Source organism: Dunckerocampus dactyliophorus, chromosome 2, assembly GCF_027744805.1.
Source record: "Dunckerocampus dactyliophorus isolate RoL2022-P2 chromosome 2, RoL_Ddac_1.1, whole genome shotgun sequence".
Classification (NCBI taxonomy): domain Eukaryota; kingdom Metazoa; phylum Chordata; class Actinopteri; order Syngnathiformes; family Syngnathidae; genus Dunckerocampus; species Dunckerocampus dactyliophorus.
Genome location: NC_072820.1, coordinates 15,951,658 through 15,976,460, shown reverse-complemented (window position 1 = coordinate 15,976,460; position 24,803 = coordinate 15,951,658). Strand labels below are relative to the sequence as shown.

Below are 24,803 nucleotides of genomic sequence, written 5' to 3'. Positions count from 1 at the left end.
TCTACTATCCTGTCTTCTCATCAGCATCAAAGTGACGTCCCCAGCATTCTTCTCTCATTAATACAGCAGAGTAGACATTCAGCACTCGAAGCAGGTCTCCAAGACAGTCCCACAGAGGACAACAAGAGGTCAGAAAGCGAGCAAGGAGATGGCACCTGAGAGAAAAATGTAGGTAAGCAGATTCGAGTCGGATGAGAATGAGAGAAACAGTCCCGCTGCGGATGATGCATGTGAATACCCGCCGCTAATGGCTCCCACTGGAGCTGCTATGTGGCAGAAATGGCATCTGGCCTTTAGTTGTCTGATTGCAACCATTTCCTCTGCCCTCAAACTCAAATCATCTCGCTCAGGAGGTCTCTGCTGGAGGAGGAAGCATATGGTGAGGTGGAGAAGACTGGGGAAGAAATTAAAAAAACTCAGTTGGATGCCTTCCGGACGTCATTTTTAATTAAAAGATTTCTATATGACAGATGTGATGTACAATTTTTAAGAACCTGCTGCACGATAAAAAATTAAAAAAAACTCAAAGATTGTTGGTATGACAGGAGCGCTCTGCTGCTTTTAAGAGCCTACTGTAAAAACACCAAAGATCCTCAGCCTATACGACAGGAGTGCTCTGCTGTTTTTAAGAACCAACTGCACAAATGCTAGTCAAAGATCCTCTATGACAGGAGTGCTCTGCTGTTTTAAAGAATTGCCAGTGCATGCTGACAAACAACAATGTAGGACAACAGGGCGTTCCTGTATTCACTTCTTGGTGTGTCAAGAGACAAATCTCATCCAAGAGGAGACTGAGGGCAACGTGCAGCCAAGTGGAGACTGTGGCGTATCTAGCGCTAAAGTACGTTAGCATGTGTTTGTATCAATGATGACAAATCCGCTTGCTGAGAGACCATCACCGTCGCTTACATGGTACCTGCTCACCACACTTGGAGCACCGTATGAGCAGGTACTGCAAAGAGTACCTCGTAGCAGCTGTCTTTGGAAATAAACAAATAGGTTGCTGCACCTCTCATATGTGAAAGTGCTTTAGCACCTCCTTTCCCTTGCTACATACCCCAGCGTCTCATTTTCTCAACAGGAAACAGAGCTCTTCAAGCTCAGTAGCATGCAGCGCCTGCAAGGACGCACTTCACAGTTAGTAACAAACACACAAACGCCTGTGAAAAAGTAGCAGCTTGATTTTATTGGTGGACCAGCCGAGACGCACACACACACAATATCCATGACTGCTACATTAAGAAACAAGTCAAGTATTCTCAATGGCAAAATATCCCAAGAGACTTTCTCATGACATTGTGTGCTGTGGAGTCCTTTATAGAGGAAAAGCCAACGAAAACAGGGAAGGGGCTTAGAAAATGGTTATGATTGCATGCGGGCTGCTTTTTTAAGCAACATGTGCGACCTAAAAGAGCAAAAGTGGTGACAGATGGCATGGCAGGAATCTTTCATGACTTGCCCCGAGCACAGTGTACTCAGAGCAGTCTCATATCACACCCTCCATCACCCTGACTTGATCTAATGCTCACTTTTAAAGGGGAGAGGAGCAATACATGCCGACTGGCAGGATGTTACTGACAGTGCAGGAGGGCAGGATTAAGCAGAAACCCAAGTCACAGTAAGAGGAGGAATACACGCCAACTGAGAAGATATTAATGACAGGAGTGCTCTGCTGTTTTCAGGGACATACAGCCAAAAATGCTATTGAAAGATCCTCTACATGACAGCAGGGCTCTGCTGTTTTTAAGGACCTATACTGCAAAAACGCTAGTCAAAGATTTGAATAATAATAATAATAATAATAATAATAATAATAATAATAATTTAATAGGACTGCTCTGCTGTTTTTAAAGACTTACTGAAAAAAACGCTCTGGTAAAAAACATCATCAATAGACCAGGATTGTGTTGCTGTTTTTAAAGAACCTACTGCCAAAATTCCAGTCAAAAATCCTCTATATGACAGTTTCCCTCTGCTATTTTTAAGGACCTGCTGCAAAAAAAAAACACTAGTCAAAAATCTGCTATATGACAGGAGGGCTCTGCTGTTTTTAAGGACCTACTGCAAAAATGCTAGTCAAAGATTTGTTATTTAATATGACAGCTCTGCTGTTTTTTAAAGAATGATTGAAAAAAAATCCTCATCAAAGATTATCTATTGGACTTGGATCACAATGTTTTTAAATAACCTACTGCCAAAATTCTAGTCAAAGATGCTCCACATAAAAGCGTCCCTCTGCTATTTTTAAATGACCTATTGCAAAAAAAATACTTGTCAAAAAACTGCTATTTAACAAGACTGCTCTGTTGTTTTTAAGGACCTACTGACTACTCAAGATCATTTATAGGACAGGATCACATTGCCGTTTTTAAAGAACCACCTGCCAAAATGCTAGCCAAAGATTCTCTATACGATGGTACTGCTCTGCTATTTTTAAGGACCTAAACACTAGTCAAAAATCCACTATATGACAGCTGTTTTTAAAAGGATCTACCGAAAAAAACTTAAGTCAAAGATCCCCTGTATGACAGGAGTGGTCTGACAATTTTACAGACCTACTGGAAAAATGTCAAAGAACAGGACCACTGCTGTTTTTAAGAACCTACTGCAAAAACGACAGTCAAAGATCTTCAACCTCTGCTGTTTTTAAGAATTTGTTGCAAAAAAAGTCAGTCAACTGAAATGAACTGAACTCTCACTGATGCCATTCATGGCCCACATTTGGCCCACGGGCCACCAGTTGTCATCGCCCTGCTTTCCATGCTCACTGAGCAGAGGTCTTATGAGATATGCCAACCTCGCCATGCAGGTTTCGTGTCACTTTAGAGGCAAGTTTTGGTCCAATTGGGAATTTTATGAGTTAAACTTACAGGTTCTGCCGAACAAGAGGAAGAAAACAATAAAATTTTCAAAGTCAAAAGAACTCAAAGCAAGTTTTTCATGCTACTCCGTCCCCCCCAAAGTGCCATCTTACCTCCAAGTCAAGTGTCTCCCAGTCGATGATGTTTCTCCTAAGGCATCATCTTGTCTGCTTCTTCTTGTGTCGCCCTCACACACTAACACACACACACAAACACATGGTGACAAGGCTCCACTTTCTGTTCCTGTTTGCTCATCTACTCTTGTTCAACCCCCCACTCTCCTCCTCCTCTCTAAGAGTGTGTTTGGAAGGCAACGTCACTGCAGCCTGCCCACTTTGTGTAAGAATGGGCCCTCTGTCTCTGCTTGCTTGTGTGTGTGTTGGATTCTTGCGGCTGCTTTACTGTACTCACACATAAGCATGGAGTCAGTGACGTCACACTGAGTCAGGGTGAGTGGAACCTTTAGGTCCTAAACACACACACACACACACACACATTTTCCAACATTCTCTTCAGCACAATGAAGTTTCCGCAGTGTTAACAAACACATCTCCACCCAATGAACACGTCTAAAAAGGGAACAAATGCGGGAAATGAAAGCTGCAAAAGTATGTGAATGCTCTACCAGGTGAACAGTGCATGGAGCATACACTCACACACACTCACACACACACACTTACAGTGCCCTGCCTGTGGCATTGTGGTTAATGGCCTTTGTGGCTCAGTCGAGCAAAAGAGGCTTTTTCATTCAAAGTTTGAAAAGCAGAGAGAGAGAGAAAGCGTGAAAGGAAGTAGAGCAAAGCTAAATGACTGCAAGTGACAAGATGTTGCACTCACGGCAAACAGCCACCTTAGCGTATGGAAGAATGCTTGTAAAAGTTAAACATGTCTGTGGAAATGAGCAGGGACGTTGATAAAGCTGCAGTTTCATCAGAACCAAAAACGATTTCTTTCATTTACATAAGAGCAAAGAAGGCTTTCCACACTATTAGATAAAGCATAAAAGTACAAAAAAATAACCTCTTAATTATCATTTAATTGGTTATCGATTGATATTTCAGACAATTGCCTGTGCCAACACTTTAGGGAAGGCCCCGTTCTGTTTCCCATGCACAAACCAACGTCCATAAAGGCATGCTTGGGTGAGTTTTGTGTGGAAGAACCACCCTCTGGATGAACTAAAACAGCCACGAAGCCCTCTCTCAGGTGACCTCTGGCTTCACAATTGGACAAAAAGAATGGAAGCTGTTCATATTTTCTTCCAGTTTCACTTTGTGGAACTAGTATGGCCAAATCTATTTTTTTTTCATAATTACAGTCATATACATGAACAAGAATACACGATCATTTAAAAGCACCCAAAACAGAGCTTAAATGTATTTTAAAGCATTTATTTATGCATACTACATTGCAGTGCACGTTTGCTTATGAATTTGTACGTGAAACAGGACAACATTCCCAATATATAGCCACATTTTCCACTTAATTCCAGTAAATAGTCATCAAATCACAACATGACAGGAAGCGTTTCTGCCAGGTTTCCGGGACTTGCTTTTGAAAGGTTTTGGCAACGTTTCCAGACTGGAAATTGTCCATGCTTTTAATGAACACACATCTTCAATACTTCAGTCCACAGTAAATAAACATGTTCATTATCGGAGACATGTAAAAAAAAAAAAAAAAAGTGACGCTAATGCAGATTCTATCCATCACGCGCTATGAGCTGTCCATAGGAAATGAATGACACATGGCAGCAGCACATCTGTGGTCTGCATGTCTGCATCATTAGTGGTCCAATGTGTGTCCACATGCATTCTTCATGAATTGTGTGTCCATTATCAGTGGACAGTCTGCTGCAACTCTAACTTATGTCGAAGTGTTGTTGTGTTGTGTGTGTATTAGAAGACAAAGCATCACCTTGTGTGGCGACCTGGGAGGAGAACAGACTGCGTGTCCTCTATTAATAGTATAGCAATAGTACTTAGAAGCAAACATAACCATTTTAATACCACAACATTGTGGTATAATCCTAAAACCACACAATGTCACCACCCGGTGCTGGTAGATTGGAGTAGGGAATGAGGTGTCATAAAAATGGATGAGACGAGCCTCATCATGTCTGCAGGTGTGCCTAAGCTAAGGCAAATAACGACCCCAACACACACACGCGCACACACACACACACACACACACACACACACAGACGCAGTGAAGCAATATGAAGCAATATTCCAGCTGGTGTTAGAGCTCGTCATTGTCCAGTCACCTCCAACACTGATGAATGAGCCGGCAGGCATCATGATGGAAATCCTTATTTACAGTAGTTTACATGGAAATGATCTCACTGTGTATTCATTTGCAGCACATTCTCGCTGCGGGGGATTTGTCTTTATACATGAATGCTTGATACACGTCGAAACATGAAGGAATCAGTATTGGGATTCTTGGATTTGGACTTCTATAACCCCACCAGAAGAGTGCAGAAGGTCATAAACACACAAGGACAAAGTTGTCTTCATGCTTTTTTTTTCCATTTGCTAAAATTTTGCAAAATATGTTTCTCTTATCAAGAATTTAACACAAATTACAAAATCAGACGCCAAAACTGCAAAGTACCTCACATATGCAGCAAAATGAAGCACTGAACCCATTGTCATCCATTGCACTGCCGTTCTTTTGGCAGCATAAAACTGAAACGCAGCCTTATCATGTTTAGTCCAGACTCTGGGCACCCGCAGGAGACCACTCCCAGAGCTTCTCCGAGCCCGAGATGGTTCATGTGGCTCTAACGTGTCACAGATGTACTTTGGCGCAAGACCATGAGAAGACTTGTACACAAGCATAGATATTTTAAAGTCTATTCTCTGAGCAAAAGGAAGTGCCTGCAGATGCTGGACTAATGTGGTCATATTTCCTGGTTCTAGTCAGGACTCCAGCAGCAGCAGTCTGGATGTACTGCAGCTGTTTTACAGCTCTTTTAGAGAACCCTGTGAGAAGGCCGTTACAGTAGTCTCGGCTGCTGGAGACAAAGGGATGGATTAGTCTATAGGGGTGTTATTTCACGTTCAGAGGGCTCTAATAATGTTAAAAACCGCATTTAGAAGGTCGTAAACAGGTTTTTTGTGCTCTAGCTATGAAAATGTTTCATTGATAAATAACTCCTACTTTGCGGAAATTCACTTATCACGATCAGGTCTGGAACCAATGAACCGTGATAAACAAGGGATTGCTGTATTCCATGCTTCTGGGAGACCAGAAGATTTCAGTGTGTGTGTGTATGAAAATTCTTTTGTAACATTCATCCAGAAGAACCTTTTTAAGATGAAAAAAAAACATTCATCCAGAAGAATCTTTTTAAGGAGGACCTCAATCTCTGATGTATCTTATCCTAAAGGTGTTTGATGGGATTAAAGTCTCAAGATTTACCGCAACAGCACTAAGGGTGCATATAGTGCATCTGTCTAGTGCTGTGGTCTACATCCTAATGGGTGTACAACTTCTAGAAATGTATTTCCAGTCATACTGCGAGGCCACAGTACACACATATTTTGATGTGATGGAATCTAACATTGGCCCATAAATAGTCGACCAGTAAAAGCCACTGAAGCCCCCGATTTCCCCTCCCAAGATGCTAAAGGTCTAAACTTCTGCTGAGAAAAAAGGCAGAGAACATGACAAAGTATATATAAACGGAATTTCATCTTGGGAAACAGCGAGCTGGCATGTAAATGTCGGGGTTAATGACAGCGTTCCATTTTAGCCTGTTTTGAAAGAGTGAATGAGGTACAGTAGCGCTCATCCATTTAACCCACAAAGTTACTCAAAATTTCAAGAAAAAGCAAGTTGAGGGATGGAGGAAGCTCGTCAAGAGGTTACAAATCTGGTTAAAGTAACACAATGTAATCATTTGATCTTAAAGTAACAGCTTCAAATTAAGGGGAGGACCAGCCAGGGCACCTCTTACTGATGCATGCTAATATTATCTTGACATAACAGGATTGTTAGAAGGTAGCTTGTACATTCTTTCCCTATACTTCCCTGAACTCTGACCTTGCCTTCTTTGGGGTGATAGCTGACATATTGGTCGTACATCAGCATTAGTATGCAAACTGCCAATTATTCTATTTTACATTATTTCCGTCCCTCAGCATTAGAAAGCTAACGTAAGAAAATGGGTAAACTAAGGACAGACGAGTGTAAACAGCAAACAAAAGAGCCATTTTGTTATTTATCTTGAAACACATTTTGGTTGGCGTTTCCTGCCAAGAAAACCACAGGAAACTGCATGACTTTGTGTGGTCATGATGATGCACAACACTATGTGTCTAAGTTAGGTAGAAATGGTAATAAGCAAACATAGCATACACTTAAGTATAAAAGTCTTATTTTGATTCAAGAAAAACTTACGAGAACCTTGCTGAAGGTTGTCCTTCTGTAAATCCCAATGTTGTAGAGCACGCCGAGTTTGGTCTGTTTAATTTACAGCTATTCAGATGTTGTGCATCCGTTACGTGTTACTTTTGTCATTATTTGTTGTGCTCCTTATATTTTCTAATCAAAAACTCTCCACCATGCCTGTGCTTGTAGCTCAAAGACACATTTTGACATCGGTGCCAGCTGTCATGTGTAAAGAGCTTGCCGAGTATATAGTTCACCTGATGGAGGAGACAACTTTAAAAGCCCTGCTGGCAAAACAACAGAATTCATCGTCTATGTCCCGGTTTTGGTCCTAAATCACATGGACACACACACACACACACACAAACGGCCTACTGTGATATACCACGGCTTTAGATCGGCTATAAAGAAACTGCAACAAAAAGTCAACAAATCCTAAAAACTATAACAAAAAACCAACATAAACTACATAATTTATTAAATAAAAAAAAAAACAGCTGGTTGAGCCACCAAATTTGTATATGTGAAATGAAACATTAACAATTTTACAATTAGACTGGATATGTATGATATATTTGTTATATATATATAATATAAAAAGTATAAAAATCAAATCTTGTTATTTACATGCTGTATGTTTATAATTATGCACTGTATATAATACAATGCATGCCTAATATTAAATAAATAGTAAAGCATGTTTTACTACTGTATAGTCAACGCCAAAACAATATTGGCATGCCGAAGATGCCAATGCCATGACTATAAATACCATATTTATATATGTGGTCATAACCAATATGTGGTAACCAATAAAAAAAAAAAAGGTAGGCATTAGTCTTTTATTTATCTATGTCCCTCAAAGTAATCTATCCAAACATCATTCTTGTTGAAGGACCACGCTAGACCATTCACGTAAAATACATGGAAACTGGTCACTTCATTAGGAACAGAAATGCAAAGGGCCACTTTTTGATACGGAATAGATGACAGGACAGGGAAAAGGATTCAAAGGTTATAGCTCCAATAAAGAATGGATCTAAACTGTGTCAGTACTCAGTCCAGGTATTAAGCGTGATTCACTTCTTTCCTCAGCTGATGATATATCGCCATGGAAATTTGCGCATCGGTCGCTGTCCGAGGACGACAATCTCACCGACACTGCAGACACACATGCCCTCCTCTGGAATATTTGTGAAATATTTAAGTACAATCTGTTCCAGGGTGCCGCTTTGCAATTTCCTCCAAATACAAATAAGTTCAACTGTGGCCCTCATGTTTTCAGCGACATCTTAACCTGTCATGCAAGTGTAAAAATAAGTACCATAATTCTAAATAGCATTAATATGTGAATAAATGCACTTACTTGACCTCACGTAGCTTCCTGTGTATGTTCTTCTTCTCGTGTTCTTGCTTTCTTGGACATTACTTCTACTTTTGGAATAAGCATGGCAACAAAAAGCTGCGAAAAGCAAAACTGTCAGGATTGGTGATAGCCAGAGGAGACACAATCCAAAATATAACAAAAGATCTTTAGTACAAAAAAGGTGTCCTCACAAGGAGGTAAAAGATACGTACAACAAAGGTAGAAAAAAAAAGAGTCCAAAAAGTGACAACAAACCCAACAATACAGCGGAACGAAAAACACTTGTCCAGGAGAAACGATGGAAGGGAAGGGAAGGGAAAAAATCCAACACTGGACGAAAGTAAAGCGCTGCTAGAAAAGAACTAGCTGAGGTACTAACTCAAAAACACTGCTGAAATAAGTCTAGCAGGAGGCAAAAAAGCTAAAAGCTTAGTAACAGATGAGGTAATTGGCAACAGGTGTGTGTTGACAGCTTCGCCCCTGGCAGGCCAGCGGTGTACTGCAAGATAAGGCAGGCAGGTGGCAGCAAAGCAACACCACAGGACATGACACAAAACACACACACACACACACACACACACACACACACACACGCAGCGTTAATCCTTTGATGCTCGCTGAGCTGAGGTCTTGCGCGATGTAATGCATGGCTACGGTTCAAACTTGTGCCGCTTTAGAAGCAAATGTTTCCAAAATTGAGTTGGCAAATGTGCCAATGTTGATGAATAATATCTTAATATATGTACTTTTCGTTGAACTTAAAAAGTCAGCGACTTAAAACATTTCGTAATGAATGCAATGTAATGACTGACATGCAGACCGGCCAATGACTGTATGAACATGAAGTGTCGGTATCGAGTGTCCACATGACCTCGATGGAAGAATATATGGACACTTTTTCGGTCCCAAAAAGAGGACATGCCCCCAGAAAAAAGGTTATTTGGTGCGTGTTTTTGAGACAAGAAGCTAAAGCAACTTAATTATTTTGGGACTAAGAGGGGAAGTGAAGTCAGAACTAAAGTGCATGTGAAGCATTCACTTCTGCTTTGGCTTTTTATTGCTCTGACCTTTCCTACAAGCGTTTTCATTTCAAACCATGAGCGGGCCGATTAGTCACCAGGTTGTTTCTGCTGACCTGACACCTGCATGGATAATTAGCGGATAATTAGAATATGTGGTGATTAAAGCAGTGAATAAGAAAACTGCTGAATTGAGGGTTTTGGCAGCAGATGCTAAGATGCATGAGCGTGTGTATTAATCAAGTCTAGTACGTTTATTTTCCAGGAGCTTAAAGGAAGAGTTAAAGCAAGTTAACTAAGTTGGACGTGTTGCTAATGCATCTTTTAAAGTGCTAATTTAATCACTTCCTCAAGGCCATTTGGTGCTACTTGTAGTACTATTAACATTTTGCACACAACTAACTGCACGTAAATGTGAATTATTGCTTAGCAATAGATGAATAGTGATATCCACCTCAGATGCCATCACAGCTGTTCTCCATCATTGCTTGTCCCACCTGGAAAACAAAGACTCCTACATCAGGATGCTTTTTGTGGACTACAGCACTTCCAACACGGTCACCCCCCCCACAAACTGTCTACACTCGGTTTGCACCCCAACCTGTGCGACTGGCTCCTGGACTTTCTGACTGGCAGACCCCAGTTTGTCAGGATTAGTAACAGCACATCAGCTAGCATCACCACCAACATACTGTAGGAGCTGCGTCGCCTCCCACAAGGACAACTTCCTCGTGAAGTTTGCCGATGACACTGCAGTGTGGGACGCATCACTGTGGGGGATGAAGTGGCCTACAGAAATGGGGTGGTGAGTCTGGCGGCATAGTGTGAGGACCACAACCTCACCCTCAACAGGGACAAGACAAAGGAGATGATAGCGGACATGAGGAAGGAGAGGAGACCTCATCAGCCACTATTCATCCGGGAGCTTGAAGTGGAGTGGGTGAGCTTTAAATACCTTAGGGTCCACATCACTGAGGACTTCACATGGACACTCAACACCACACAGCTGGTCAAGAAGGCTCAACAGCGGCTGTACTTTCTGAGGAAGCTGAGGAAGTTTGGAACGTCGACCTCAGCTACAGCTGCATCGCGGAGAGCATCTTGACCAACTGCATCACTGTGTGGTACGGCAGCACTGCAGCCATGGACCTCAAAGTGGTTAAGACTGCTCAGAGGATCCACAGGAGAGCTGCCTCCATCATCACCCACCCACAACATGGACTGTTCAAACATCTGCCCCCAGGACGGAGGTACAGGAGTGTGAAATGCAGGACAACCCGTCTAAAGAACTCGTTCTACCCCACTGCCATCAGAACATTACACTACAGACACTTTAATACCAACCTGGATACTTGAAATACTCCTTTTGCACAGCACACAGCTCTTTCATGTCTATATACCATTTTTATGCCTTAATATTTATTTTGTTTATTTTACTTTTGTCTTATCTATTTTGACACTATTTTTTTTTACTATTCTTATACTACTTATACTATTTTTTTATGCCGGTATTCTGAGTGGACAGCAAAATAAGAATTTCATTGTACAGGAAAACGTGTTTCTTCACTGCGCACAAGACAATAAAAACTTAGCATCTTGAATATTGCTAGTTGTTTCATGTTTTATTTCCACAGCATTTTATTTCTAAATGGTTACAACATTGCTAACTCAGGCAAAGTTTAATTATGCTGCAAAATGGCACTGAGACGCAATCCCAAACACTGGCATATAAAACATAAAAATTCAGAAATGAATCAAATATTTGGTAGTTATGATCAAGATTGACTTGTGTAAAAATGTTTGAAAAATATAATGTACTATACTATATTGTACTACTTTTTAAAAATGTATTTGAATACTTTTGTCCCTTAAAGTGCTCATGAAGCTGTGCAAAACAACATTGAAAGGCATATTTCCTGTGTGGAAAAACATTGAAAACCAAACTGGTCGGAGACAGGAGGAGAAAGTGATGTCACTTCGAGACCACGCCCTCTCACAAGTACAGCTGGAATGCAGCGTTTTCATACTGTTGTGGTGCATTTCCGTTCATTTTCTGTTATTTTATTGTATCCTGCGGTCTCTGTAGAATCTCTCTCGATCAGGGGTCACAAACAAGGTGCCCACGGGCACCAGGTCGCCACTAAGGATGATATGAGTGGCCCGCCGGCCTGTTCTAAAAATAGCTCAAATAGCGACACCTACCAGTGAGGTGCATCAAATTTTTTTGGTTGGTTGCTATTCTTGTTTAAATCACACTTCCATGTAAAGTGGAAATGACACTATTGTAGCAACCCTGAAGTTGTGCTGATATACATGTTTGTGTTCTGACTGTTGTGGGTTGCCATGGGCACTGCCCTCTTTGATTACGCCCTGAGCGCCGGCATCCACGTTGTCGCCATGGGCGCCTCCATCTTATTCACCGCCCGTTCCCACGCACCGATTAGCGCTGAATGAGCCGAAGCCGGCATCTGAAGCGAGCCGCCTGGCTCTCTGTCGAAGGCGAGCAGCGTGATCCAAAGCACGGTCGAGCTCGGCCTCTCGTCGCCACATACCGTCCATCACCTGCTCGTTGACTCTCAAGCGACTGCCGCCTTCACCGCGCTGTGCCGCCATGCCGTCTGCTGTTTCACTTCTGACACCAGTGTGACGTCTGCACATGCGCTATTAAAATCACAAAGAGGTGGTTGACCAACATGCTCTTTATTGCAAAGAAATAATGGCCCAAAAAGTCCCAAAAAGCAACCGAAGCCTCATTTAGAGCTACGCAGTTATTAAGAAAAAGAAGCAATGATGCTAATTGCTGAAACTGTACTTGAAGACGAGAAATATGGAACCGATGTAAACTCCACTCTCTCCGGTGTTCAACCACGTTGGTAAGAAGAGTGTCAGCGATGTTTGACATGATTTTTAATTTGTACAAACACGGTGCAAACTAATTCATGATTTGTGAAAAAATGTTAGTGGCTAGTGAAAACTCGTAGAAGTGATCATTTGAAAATGAAAAACACTTTCACTTATTGAAAATATAGTAATAAAATGTTGCATGTTGATATTTATGTAACCCGCCCTGTTTCGCACAGCCCGCACCGGGGTTTGAACACACGTCCTTCGTAATGGGAGGCGAAGGAGCTGACCACGCGACTAAAAGCCCAGACTTTCGGCCACATGTTCAGCGCAGCTCTTGAGGCAGAGGGAGTGAGGTTTACCAACGTACACTCGCACAGCCTCACAGGCTTGCATCCGTTACACTTATCTGTTTTTCTTATGAAATCATTGTTGATATTTATTGTGAGAAATCATTTACATGATCAGTGTATGAATATCATTAATGTAGTTAAAGGTAGGTGTGCTCCGATCCATCAGACACCTATCAGTATCAGCCGATTTCCGTGAAAAATCAATAGATCGTCATATGCCAATAAATGCCTTTCAACACCGATAACCTGTGGCTAGCACTATTGCAGTCCGCAGCGATCCTTTCGTGCAGTGTAGTGTCTTGACCTAACGTCTTTGTCAGTGTCATCCTCTGGAAGTTTCACGAGTGATTTATGTTCTCTTCAAAAAGTAAGTCAAATATGTTTTTGTCTAAATTAAGGTGATTTTAAACTCCCTTTTTTCATATCATATTTCCAGTAGCAGGGGTGCAGCCAGGAATTCTGGGCTCCATGAAAAAAATCATGTTGCTCCCTTTTATTCATTAATTAATCATTTTATTAGTAATTACCTATTTTTGGGGTCCCCTGGCAGTCAAGGGATTTTGGAATTGTCTTGGCACCCCTGGCCAAAGGCACTAGTAATGATGGCATTATTGGCATTATATTATTAGCCAATAGCACTATAAGTAAATTAATAAATGTTTAACTAATCCATGTGATCGGATTAGTTAAACCCTGATCGGAGCATCCCTAGTTAAAGGTAAATTGAGCAAATTGGCTATTTCAGGAGTGTGTGTCAAACTGGTAGCCGGCGCATTAATCAGTACCAGAGAAGTAGCTCTCGGTTTCAAAAAGGCTGGAGAACTGCTGGTTAAACAACATACCTGTTTTTTTAAACAAAATGTATGTTATAACAGCTGCTCAATGAACTGCTTTGTCAACAAGCGCAGGTAGCTCTGACTTGCAAAACTGATACAGTGCTTACTCGGTAAATGTTGAAAAATGGATGTATACTGTACATGTACAGTATGTTGTAACATTGTACAATGTATTAATAACTACACGTCACAACACAATATTAGTGAACGCTATTATTGTGTTATTGCTGGGACTATTTCTCTTTCTTCTGTTCTTCTGCCAAGTCACAGCCAAGACAGCGGTCATTCAGAAAACTCGCTGGGGGGTGTTTGATAATCACAACTTTATTTCACTCGGATTTTATAGTTGGTGCTGGCGGATGACAGCAGTGTGACAAAAATGTTGTCCTAAGTGAATCATTTTATTTTTGTATTGCTTTAGTCAAACAGTTTTTGGTGTCATGTGAATTTTGAATGGTAACGATGTAACATTTTTTAAATCTGCAATCTAGAATTTGTCTGGGTTTTTTTTTTAATGAAAAATGGTGACATCACAAATATATGAAGAGTTAAAATTATGAAATTAATCACATATTTGATATGTATGATGAAAATGATTCAAAGAAAAAAGTACAAAAATATGATAAAAAATTATACAAAATATTATTATTATTATTGTATTTTTATGATGAGGGCCCTTATGTCCCTCAAGTGTAACAACATAACAAATTAGGATGCAGAGTGTAAAAATAGAGGAATTGGATTTAAAATGAAATCAAAAATACACACCTTTGCCAAATATGATAGCAAAAAGCATAAACGCTGCTTAAAAAGTAGAACTTGAAAGGACACTTTTGGTAGGCTTTTTGGCAGGAGGGTTCATTTCAGTGACAACATGTAACTAAAAGAAACTTTTCTGGAAGTTAGAGAGAAAGTGACTGACAAATGTTAGTCATTTATCACAAAAAAAAGACATTCACAAGAGTCAGCGTATTTGAGTATTTTATTAATATGTAGAAAATGTATTATAAAAGGAACTATATAGTACACGCATATGTCAAACTAGAGCTAAATTCTCGACAGCAATATCCAAGTTTTATCCAACCACAAATCCCAAGTGTTCAGCATGTATCAACAGTCAACAGTGCATTGTTTTTTTGTCAAACGTTTTTAACATTTGCAACATGTCAAATCTGTGTTAAGTTACAGCATCGCACTTCTAGTACAAAATGTCACCTCAAAAAGGGAAAACTATGAGTGGCGGTGATTTATTTTTAATACTTTTGTTGAATCCACTTGAAAGCAAATAAAGCTGCAACAAATAAGCAAGAGCGGGTGTTTTTCTGTCATACTGTGGCTGCTTCAATTTGTCATTCAAGATGGCAAACAACAAAATACCCTCCAGTTAAAACAGTACTTAAACATTTCAGGAATCTGCATATTTTTGATCACAAACCAAAAGTTTCACACCAGGGGTTTTCCAAGTGTGAGCTGACAACAGCTTAAGAAAAATTAAAAAAAAACATTTTTTTTTTTAAACCTACAAAAATGAATTGCTTTTTAGTTTGTATGTTTCGAGTAAACCGATTCTGGGGTGACCAGAAATGCACAGAAAATTCTGACTATGGGAGACTTCAGCTGTATTAGACAAGTACTATCGAAGGCGAGGCTCGCTGTGCCACACTCTGAAAACCCCCGCATTCGACTAAACACGCTGGTTAGTTAAATTCAAATGAATGCAAAACCATATTGATTATAATCCAGATGAGACCGATACATACAGTGAGGCAAACTTGCATTGTACAAAAAGTTAAGCACTCATTTGAAATAGTCTGTTTTTCATGAAAGATTTAACCATCATTTTAACTGCAGTGTTTAGTTAAATGTATTAAGTATGAATCAGCTTTGTGTGGTATCCTTTATAGTGGTGTGCTTTTTGTATTCAATTCCATTCAATTCGTGTGAGACTTGTACAAATAATATTCATAACATTCTGTTTGTTCCTTGTACTGCTGAGTGGTTCATGTAATAAGAACACACAAGTATCTCCTCTCTACTAGACATCTAGAAGAAGCATAACAGATGCACACAAAACAAGCAGGGAGATGTTACCTGGTTAAATTAGGTCAAAACTTTACAAACTATTTCAACAAGTAACTTAAACCCAGATAAAGTCCTACTAATAAAGACAACAGCTGCTGACTATTGGGATGGCGACTGCAGTGTAGTGGGCATGCAGAGCTTTCATTTAAGAGCGAAGCTTTTTTTTTGGCATGAGTCTGAATCTACAAGAGGAGCGTATCAAAAGACAAGATACATCCGAATCTACGTGTGAATATTAGACGAAACAAGGGAATGCCTGGAAGAACACACACAAAATAACCCAAAATATACATGTGGTGTGATACATTTTCCTCGTTTGCTCTACAGCAAGTTTCAAAGGAGACAAATCTGTAAATAGACCACCGAGTTCATGCGACAGCAGTTCTTGCTATCAGCGATGGAAACATCCTCATCTTATGATTGTGTTGGGGACCAAATGGAAAACAAACAAAAAAAAGATGCAATTGTGTTGACAGTATGAGGCCAGATTGCAGATGTAGCTGCTTTCTATACCGGCAGGAAATGACACCATACAAACGGACAAAAGTATCTAGTCATGTGATCACTTTGCTAACAAAAAATCAATTCGAAAATATGGAGCTGATCCTCCTCCTTGCGTAACAGCTGTAACGGCTTCCACTCTTTTCGGGGAAGAGTTTCTACAAAACGTTGCACGTCTGTTCCCTTTGGATGGGCTTGTTCATCGCCAAACTCATCCAAACGAGCCTGCAGCATCACATGATGTAATAACGAGGCATTATGTAACAATGTAATACAGTTTCACCTCATCATGTAATAACACCACATTTTGTCATCATTTTAGTGTTTTTGTAATACAATTCTTGAACACATTTTGTCATAAACGTTGCCGCATTTTGCAATAAAAAAGCGGAGCATCCATATTTCATAATAACTTTTGCAATATGTAACATGTTATTACAAATAAGTTTATTACAAATATGACTTTATTACATAATGAGGTAAAAATGTATTACATTTTACATAATGCACCATTATTACATAATGTGGTGCTACAATGGCTTTATGAATCATGCTTTTGTGCCTTCCCCAAACCGCTGAAAGGATACAAAATGTTTTAGCATGGAGGGAAATAAGGGTGTGTCTGGATACGTTTTTGACCCAAATATAAGACAACTCTGAATATAAGGCGATCTTTTTCAACAGCTATTTTGAGTGACAGGAAAAAAAAAAAAAAGCTGTGACGCTTTTGGAGAGAAGTTGTTTGGCGCCACCTGCTGGTTTGCATGTATAAGTCTCCATATTTTGAATATAAACAACCCTCCTCAATACTTGCGTTCAGAAAAATGTGAGTGACAGGAAGAAACCCTGGGACTATGTTGGTGCCACCTGTTCCCTTATTCTCCAGACCATAAGTCGCATCAGTCCACAAATGCAATCACGAAGGAGGAAAAAAAACATATATAAGTCGCACTGGACTATAATCACATTTATTTAAAAATGAATTTCACAAAATTCAAGACCGAAAACAGACATTTAATCCGGAAAGACAACTACACAATAGCACACAGAACAACAGGCTGAATAGGTGTCTGGTATGTTAACGTAACACATTAACACTTATTCAGGTGCACAATACCATACAGAACATACCTGGGAGGCTGAATAGGCAAAATTAACATAACAAGCCAGCGGGTCCAACAAGTACTGCGTACAGCAGCAGCATACAGTTGTCACAAGCCTAGAGCACCCTCTCACAGCTGTCAACGGTAATGTTCCCTCCTTGGTTCATGTCAGTCAGTATGAATTAACATTTAAAAACAGGTTAAATTTTATATATATACACATTTTATAGAAAGTCACACCTGACTATTAGTCGCAAGACCAGCCCAGCTGTGAAGGAAAGAGTGAGTTATAGTCCAGAAAATATGGTAGTTTGGGTGTATAAATCTCTGAATTGAAGTACATCCTGCTTTTTTCAAGACCCGTTTTTGGAAAAATGTGAGTGACAGGACGAAAAGCTGCGACTCTCTTTTTTTGGCGCCACCTTCTAGTTTGCACGTATAACTCTCCATATTCGGAATACAAGACGACCGCTCTTTTTAAGACCCGTTTTTGGACAAATGTGAGTGGGAGAAAAGCTGGAAGTCTCTTGTGGAGAAATGTATAAATCTCTAAACCGAGGATTTAAGACAACCTGTCTTTTTCTATGGAAAAAAAATACTGTCTTATATTTGGGTCAATACAGTATTTTACAAGACTAAACAATATGCCAACCTTCTGAAAGCAAAGCGTGGTCCGCTATTGTTGTTGTTCGTGTTGAAGCAGTAGCAATGTTTAGGATCTATGCAAAAGGTCTTTATCAAGCTCGTCTTTGGTATCCAAACCATCACAAGAGCAAGCTTCAACACTTCACAATAAAAAACAACACTTAAAGAAATGAAATAACTGAAAGCAATTAATGCTTTCTTGCAACTCAGTGTAGAGACGGAAATGTAAGGTTTATCCTGATTAACGCTTCATATTAAAGTGGACCAGTCAGAAATGCTGTCAATAAAATAAGAAGTAATGAAGCTGTACTGCTTTGTGACTCAGATTATCCTTTTCCAACTTTATCATTCTTGTCTTCTAAAAGCCTCTTTTACACAGAAATCCCACTTAATAGCTACACCAGAGTCATCACACGAGATGTAACGTTTAGCATTTAGCAAGTGTGTGATGTATAAAACACTCGCCACAATTGCTTTCAACACAAGAGGGCTCTGTGTTAAACATCACACCCCTGTCGCCTTTTACACAGGCGTTGTCCTGCCTCTGTTAAGGCTCTGGTACTTCCCCCAAAAGGACTAATATTGGCCGTCTCCCCCCATTCAGTGTCATGAACATGTACGAACGGACAATCAATTGATCCGGAAACAAGGCAGACAAATCCCAGCTTTAAAAGTCTGTGTAAAAGGGGCTTGTGTTTCCATGAATCTAATAATAAACATTACATCAAATAAGATGGAGCTTTGCCACACTATCAGTTATAAAAATATATTTATATATCTTACAGCAGTGGCCTTTTGGGGGCATATACAGTAGGATTGTTGTTAAAAGTGTTATTGGTTCAACAATACCATCTGCCCCAATAGCTGGACAGGACAAAAAAAGAAAAAAAAGTGTTATCGGTTAAAATAGCGCATCCTAGCTTTGTTTTTAGTTTTTTTTTTACAGAAAAGAGAAGAATTGTCATTCAAAGTAATGAATAAATTACATACAGTGTCTTTATCTCCTGGGAGAAAGTACAGCGGGGAAAGACGGCTCTAGTAGGGAGTGAGGTGGAGACAGATGGAGTCTGGTGTGTTGGATCGGATGAATTACTAAAATAGCTTTATTGCCACAGGAGCCTCGTGAATGAGACTTTTCCTTTTTAGTGACATGCACAGCAAAGCCTCATCAAGCACCAAACTCCGTCCATCTCTGCCTCTCAGTTGTGGACGGCGGAGAGGCGACAGGGGCTTAAACGGGCACCGACCGCCTCCTCTTGCTGCTGATGCTACGGAAGTTAAACGGCCTCATCTTCATCTCCACAAAGGGAATGGAGAACTCGTGTCCTTTCCAGTGGTACCAGTTAATACCCTGCAAAGTGAGAGGGATTTCAGACGCTGCTGGAAGCCGCAATGGTGGATGGAGTCGGGGAGGGAAGGGGAATTGATGTTTGATGACAGAAGATATCCTTACTTCTAAAGTTCTCACTTTAGCCATCCTGCAGCCTGTGTGGCTGATTATCTTCTCTTCAAATGGATGGATTGAAAAGTCACGAGGGAGGATTTGCAGCGCGACGTAATGGCTCAAAGGGAGCCATCAGACCCTCCGCACAACACAAGAGCTGCTGTGATAAACTGTGGCCTTCCACTCCCACCCGCCTCCCCCCACATAATTCACCTGCCCGCTCCGGGGATAAATGAAATCATTCTGAGAGCATGCAGTCCTCCAGGGAGGGAAAACAGCAGACACGTTTGATCAATACATATCACGTTTCATAATAGGCGGACAACCGGCGGAGCAGTTACGGTCCTTGGAAGTGTGACCTTTCATTACAGCGCCTGCAGTGAGCTAAATCAGTACAGCACGACGACTGTGAAGATTTAATCTCATTCAGTTGGGTAATTAGTCCCTCAGGGGATATCGGAAGCGTATTTGACCCGTCTTTAGGTGGGGAAATACTCACATACACTACGTACACATCATAGTTGCAGCTGCTGGGTGCTTGGTGACTTGCTCAAGAGCACTTTGGTAATGATGTTTTTGTCCAAGGGGATTGAACCGTTTCTGACTTTTCCTTGGCTTCATGTAAATTACCATGGCCCTTTTAAATGGCGTACTGGAACATTTGCTCCTGCTGCGCAAAAAAAGCCACTTCAAAGCAAATTAAACAGACAAATCAGGCTTGTTGCAACTCAAATGAGCGCTTTAGCTTCACCCTTGCTGTCCCTAGTGTTAATGAACTGATGAGGTTTCATATGCAATTAATTGAACGCACTATTGATGGTCATGTGAAAAAATTAAGACACCCCAACATTCTTTTACTTCTTAACCACTGTATACAAAACGGGCAAAATGTGTGTTCTGATCTTATTTCAATCTCACTGCTCTTATTTTACAGTCGCATTACAAATAATTGTTAAAATTTTTAGGTACAACGAGCCACTACTTATTATTATGTTATGTTAAAAAACAAGCGCTGGTAAGTATTCTGTGTTTGAAATCATGTTCCATGTCTTGAGAGCTGCAGATTGTAAACTTTATTGGGAATAAACCGTTACCAAACAGCTGGGTTACCCATTGTATTAGCAAGAGCATCTTAAATTCAATGTCACTTCATTGAAAAAAAAAATCTTAAATATATTTAGGTATTTCAAAAAATATACATACTATTTAGTTCTATTTTTTTAACTATTGTTTTTTTTTTACATTTTTGGTTTGACTGACCTGACTGTGTCTGGACTCCCCGTATTTTCCATTGAGGTTGGCCCGATGGCAGTTCTTGTACCACCAAGCTCCTTTGTAGGACAAGGCACAGTTAGTGACAGCAATGTCGTTGTCCCTGTCTTTCGTGGAGAAGGGTCGTCCCTGGTGGTAGCTCAGAGAGTCACCTGGTTTCACAGAACAAAGAGAGACAGAGAGAGAGAGAGTGAGAGAGAGAGAGAGAGAGAGAGAGAGAGAGAGAGAGACGTGTCATCTTGAGTTAACGGCGGTAACGACAGGGCATGTGTAAAGAGATAGCTGTGGCAGGGACACAAACATGTTGACAGGATGGTAATTATAAACACGGGGGGATGGCAAGGAATTATGGCATATGGTTGTGTTGACAGTGGGGGGCACAGGAGAGGAAAGGGGTGAGAGGGGAAAAGATTTACGTGGTCTTATTGGTCTTTATTGTTTTGAAGTGTGTTCGCTTTTGATCATAAATGCTCTAATTAATGTCTCTGTTCAATGAACCACCAAGTCACCTTCAGTCACCAGCTGCATGGGCTACCAAGGCAAATAATCCACGGGGTGTCCAATCTGTGCCGGGGTCAAAAAACAGTGGCAACTTCACAAGAAAACAGCAGCATTTTAAGTATCAAGAGTAGTCAGCATCCAGCAGCTTTGTCTACCTCTGCATGTGCTTTAAAATGTCGGTCGCGCTATGCAGATGTTGATGTGAAAAATGCATGTAACACTTGCCGAGCTGTTGTTTGCAGTGCAATGAAGTCATCAGTGCTATTAATGCTGGCTGAGCAGTTTGCTCCTTACCGGTATTACAACGTTGGTTCTGTTGCTGCTGTGTTGTGCAATATACTTAATAATACTTGTTAATAAGTAATGGTCAAAGAGAGCTATGTTTTCCTTTTCCACTTTTTCATGCACTCTAAATCATCAGCTAAGTTTACAAATGAAGTTGTTATATAAAAAGTCTCTCTTTAATTATGTAAATATATGTCCTGTCCTGGCTATAATTCAAGTACTGCAATTGGCTAGCGACCAGTCAGGTGTCCCCCACCTCTCGTCCAAAGTTAGCTGGGATAGGCTCCAGCATACACCTGTCACCCTAATGAGGATTAAGCAGCATAGAAAAAAAATGAATGAATGAATGAATAATTCAGCTATTTAATCACGTACCAGCAGTGCCATTGTACTCTCCTATCCTGAGCTTGTACAGGTTTCTGGCATCACCCAGTGAGAATTTATCATAATTGGCGTACACCGACTCCTGTCCATCCTTCATGTCGATCCTCAGCTCATAGCGGCCCTGAGCTGCAAGCCTCTGGATGTTGTCCAGACCTGTGGAGCAAGAAAATGCAGGTTTGATGCCATTTCATAATCACAGCCTATAGAAAAGCACACATAAGTGATGCTATGACACATGTAAAGACATTTTAAGATGCATTAACCACTGTGCCACATGTCAGTTAGCTGCAAACCCGAATGATATCACACACACATTCCACAGCTTTTGTGCGATATGCTGTTTTGCCCCATATCTCAAATGTCGATGCATATAGGGGGTTGCTCTGACAGTTGATAAGACGTCGCAGTCACTGCTATTGAACTACAACAAGCTAAGGAGCCTCCATCCGGGATTGCCCTGCAAGAGAATCCTCTCAACTGGACTTTTGCTGGACCCAGATACAATCATACCACCCTGAAGCCTCAGTTGATAAGGACGAGTAAGTCTGCTGTAAAATGTCAGTTGGAAGCAAATCTAATCTATGTTACAAGCCAAAGGCACTTACTGTGACAGGTGGAGGGAGAAAAGAAAAGCAATTGTTGTAATAAACCTCAATATAACTCTCTGTCATCTTTAATTTCCTTTGCATAATATCAACATCATCAGCAGCTCATAATGGAGGCCCTAAACATTTCTTCCTTGAACAGTTTCACGGGATGAGGTCGCTCTATTCGAAAAGTGCAATGAGCTCTCCTCCTATCACATTACCAGTAAAATCACCTTGTCACATTTTATTACCACCACATGCAGGAAAAAAAGGTGAGGAATTCGAAGGGGGGAAAAAGAGAGTTTAATTATAATAACAGTGGGTTGTTACAGTATATCATAAAAATGACACAAAGCAAGAGAAATGGTGCAGCAGTACTGGTGGCCATTTGCACAATACACCACATAACAATAAGCTTAATTGGAACATCCTTTACTATTAAGAGTCTCTCTGGATTGAATTGCAACTTATCGTGTTAAAATTATCTCTCTTCTGCATGTGGAGGAGATGATTAGCATTAAAGATAATGCCACTCCAGGGTCATGACATTATCTGTGAAAAGAGTAGCAAAGGTCAACTACTTTGGACCCAATTATATAAAATATGAATTAAAATGATGGCTTTAAGCAAATATTATATAGATGTACTCAAGAATTTGTTTTACCACATCTATTTACAGATAAACGCTCAGTGTTTTTTTTCCAAAAAATAGTGAACAAAGTCATATGTCGTGTCCTGGTCACTCGGCGTCAGTAATGTTACATTGAAGAGACATTACATTACCTTCACACTGCATGTAGTCGGCCATGGCATGTCCGACATGACACAGTGAAAACAAGTTCTCTTCCGTGTGAAAGTGTTATGCTTTTGGCTTCTTACTTCCCCACTGCGTTTAGAATAAGTACATTGGATTCTTAAAGCGGCGGCCGTCTCTTGTATCCCTGCAGTGATCCCGTAGCGTGTGCTTGTTCTGTGGAATTTGTCTTATTTGAGAATATATTGTTAAAAATAAGCATCACATGACTGTACGTGTGTTCATCAAGTTCTTCTGACAATTATGATGTTAAAATGCATGACCCCGCGACCCTAATGAGGAGAAGCGGCATAGAAAATGGATGTATGCATGGAAATGCATGTCTTTCAAATCCCTGATACAAATTATGATGGCAAATTGACTTGTTAGACATCTACGTGACATAACTATGACGCACATTATATGATACTAGGTGGTTGTACAAAGTAGATAATTGGTAAATTTAGTAGACAACAGAAAGTACTTCGTTATAAGTACTATTCAAATGTTATTGACACGACTATTCAAATGATTGTAACAAGAGAAGACCGGAGAGACCACTGGTATGTAATAACTATTATTGTTCACTATTATTGTTACTATTATTACAACTGTGTTTAGTCTTGAAGAGCAATTTGATGCTATTCCTCCTTGATTCAAAGGTTATCAACCTAGCCTGTGCTCCTGTAAATAGTTGGAAGTGTAAAATAAAACTCAAGAAAATCTACTGGAGTTGAGGTGATAAAACGTTCTCTGTGGTCTTCTCGACCTTTTCAAGTGCAGGCTGGCGTAAGTCCGAAATAACTTGACAGTGATGTAAACAAAGAATAATAGGCGTGTAAAGGTGATTATAGAGGTATTATTCCATGTGTACAGGGCTCTAATAATGGTAAAAAAACGTATTTAGAAAGTCATAAACAGGTTTTCCACGCTAACTACAAAAATATCCTCCTACTTCACGGAAATTCACTTATCACGGTCAGATGATATAAACAAGGGATGACTGTAGATCAGCAGAGTGTTCCTGTCAAAAATGGAATCTTTGACCACTTTTTTTGCAATGCGTCCTTAAAAACAGCAGTTTGTTCTTGTCATAAAGAGAAGTGATTCTCAACTTTTTATGCAGCGGGGTGTCGTCTATTAATACTCCTTAAGGTGGCGACAACGGTCTGTAGTGCTATTGGAAACCCGCTGTCATAGAAGACGACCAACAATGTTTTTTGAGTACAGTAGTGTACTGCCATTAAGATGCTGAATGTGGCACATTCCCGTGTATTGTTGAGCCTTAGACAGTGTTTGCCTGTTTAAGTGGAATGTACATCTTAGTTGTCTATTTAATTGCCATATTTGGAGGTGTTCCTAATCGGCATATAAAATCGCCAATACTAATCGCTATCGCACGTATGGGATTTTTGATGTAAATTAGCTGTGAGCTAGCACATTTGTTTAAATGGATTTCGTTTATGTCAAACACATCAAATGAATTATTTTGTATCTCATCTGAGATGCTTTATTTCTGAATGTTTGGT

At 40.3% G+C, this 24,803-nt stretch overlaps 1 protein-coding gene across 11 annotated transcripts in view; it reads right to left on the bottom strand.

The window, feature by feature from the left end:
- Nucleotides 1-14,649: 14,649 nt before the first annotated feature.
- The window catches only part of tnr (tenascin R (restrictin, janusin)), a 176,767-nt gene continuing 166,613 nt past the window's right edge, over nt 14,650-24,803 (bottom strand). For 9 of the 11 annotated variants that reach the window (XM_054752796.1, XM_054752785.1, XM_054752846.1 and 6 more), the window contains 3 exons: nt 21,886-22,047; nt 20,713-20,876; nt 14,650-16,485 (listed from right to left, as the gene is read on the bottom strand). In XM_054752796.1, the coding sequence (XP_054608771.1) occupies nt 16,330-16,485; nt 20,713-20,876; nt 21,886-22,047 (482 nt within the window). In that variant the 3' untranslated portion in view covers nt 14,650-16,329. Of the gene's footprint in view, nt 16,486-17,898; nt 19,360-20,712; nt 20,877-21,885; nt 22,048-24,803 lie in introns of those variants that run through there. The other 2 variants (XM_054752812.1, XM_054752821.1) reach the window with 1 other exon arrangement.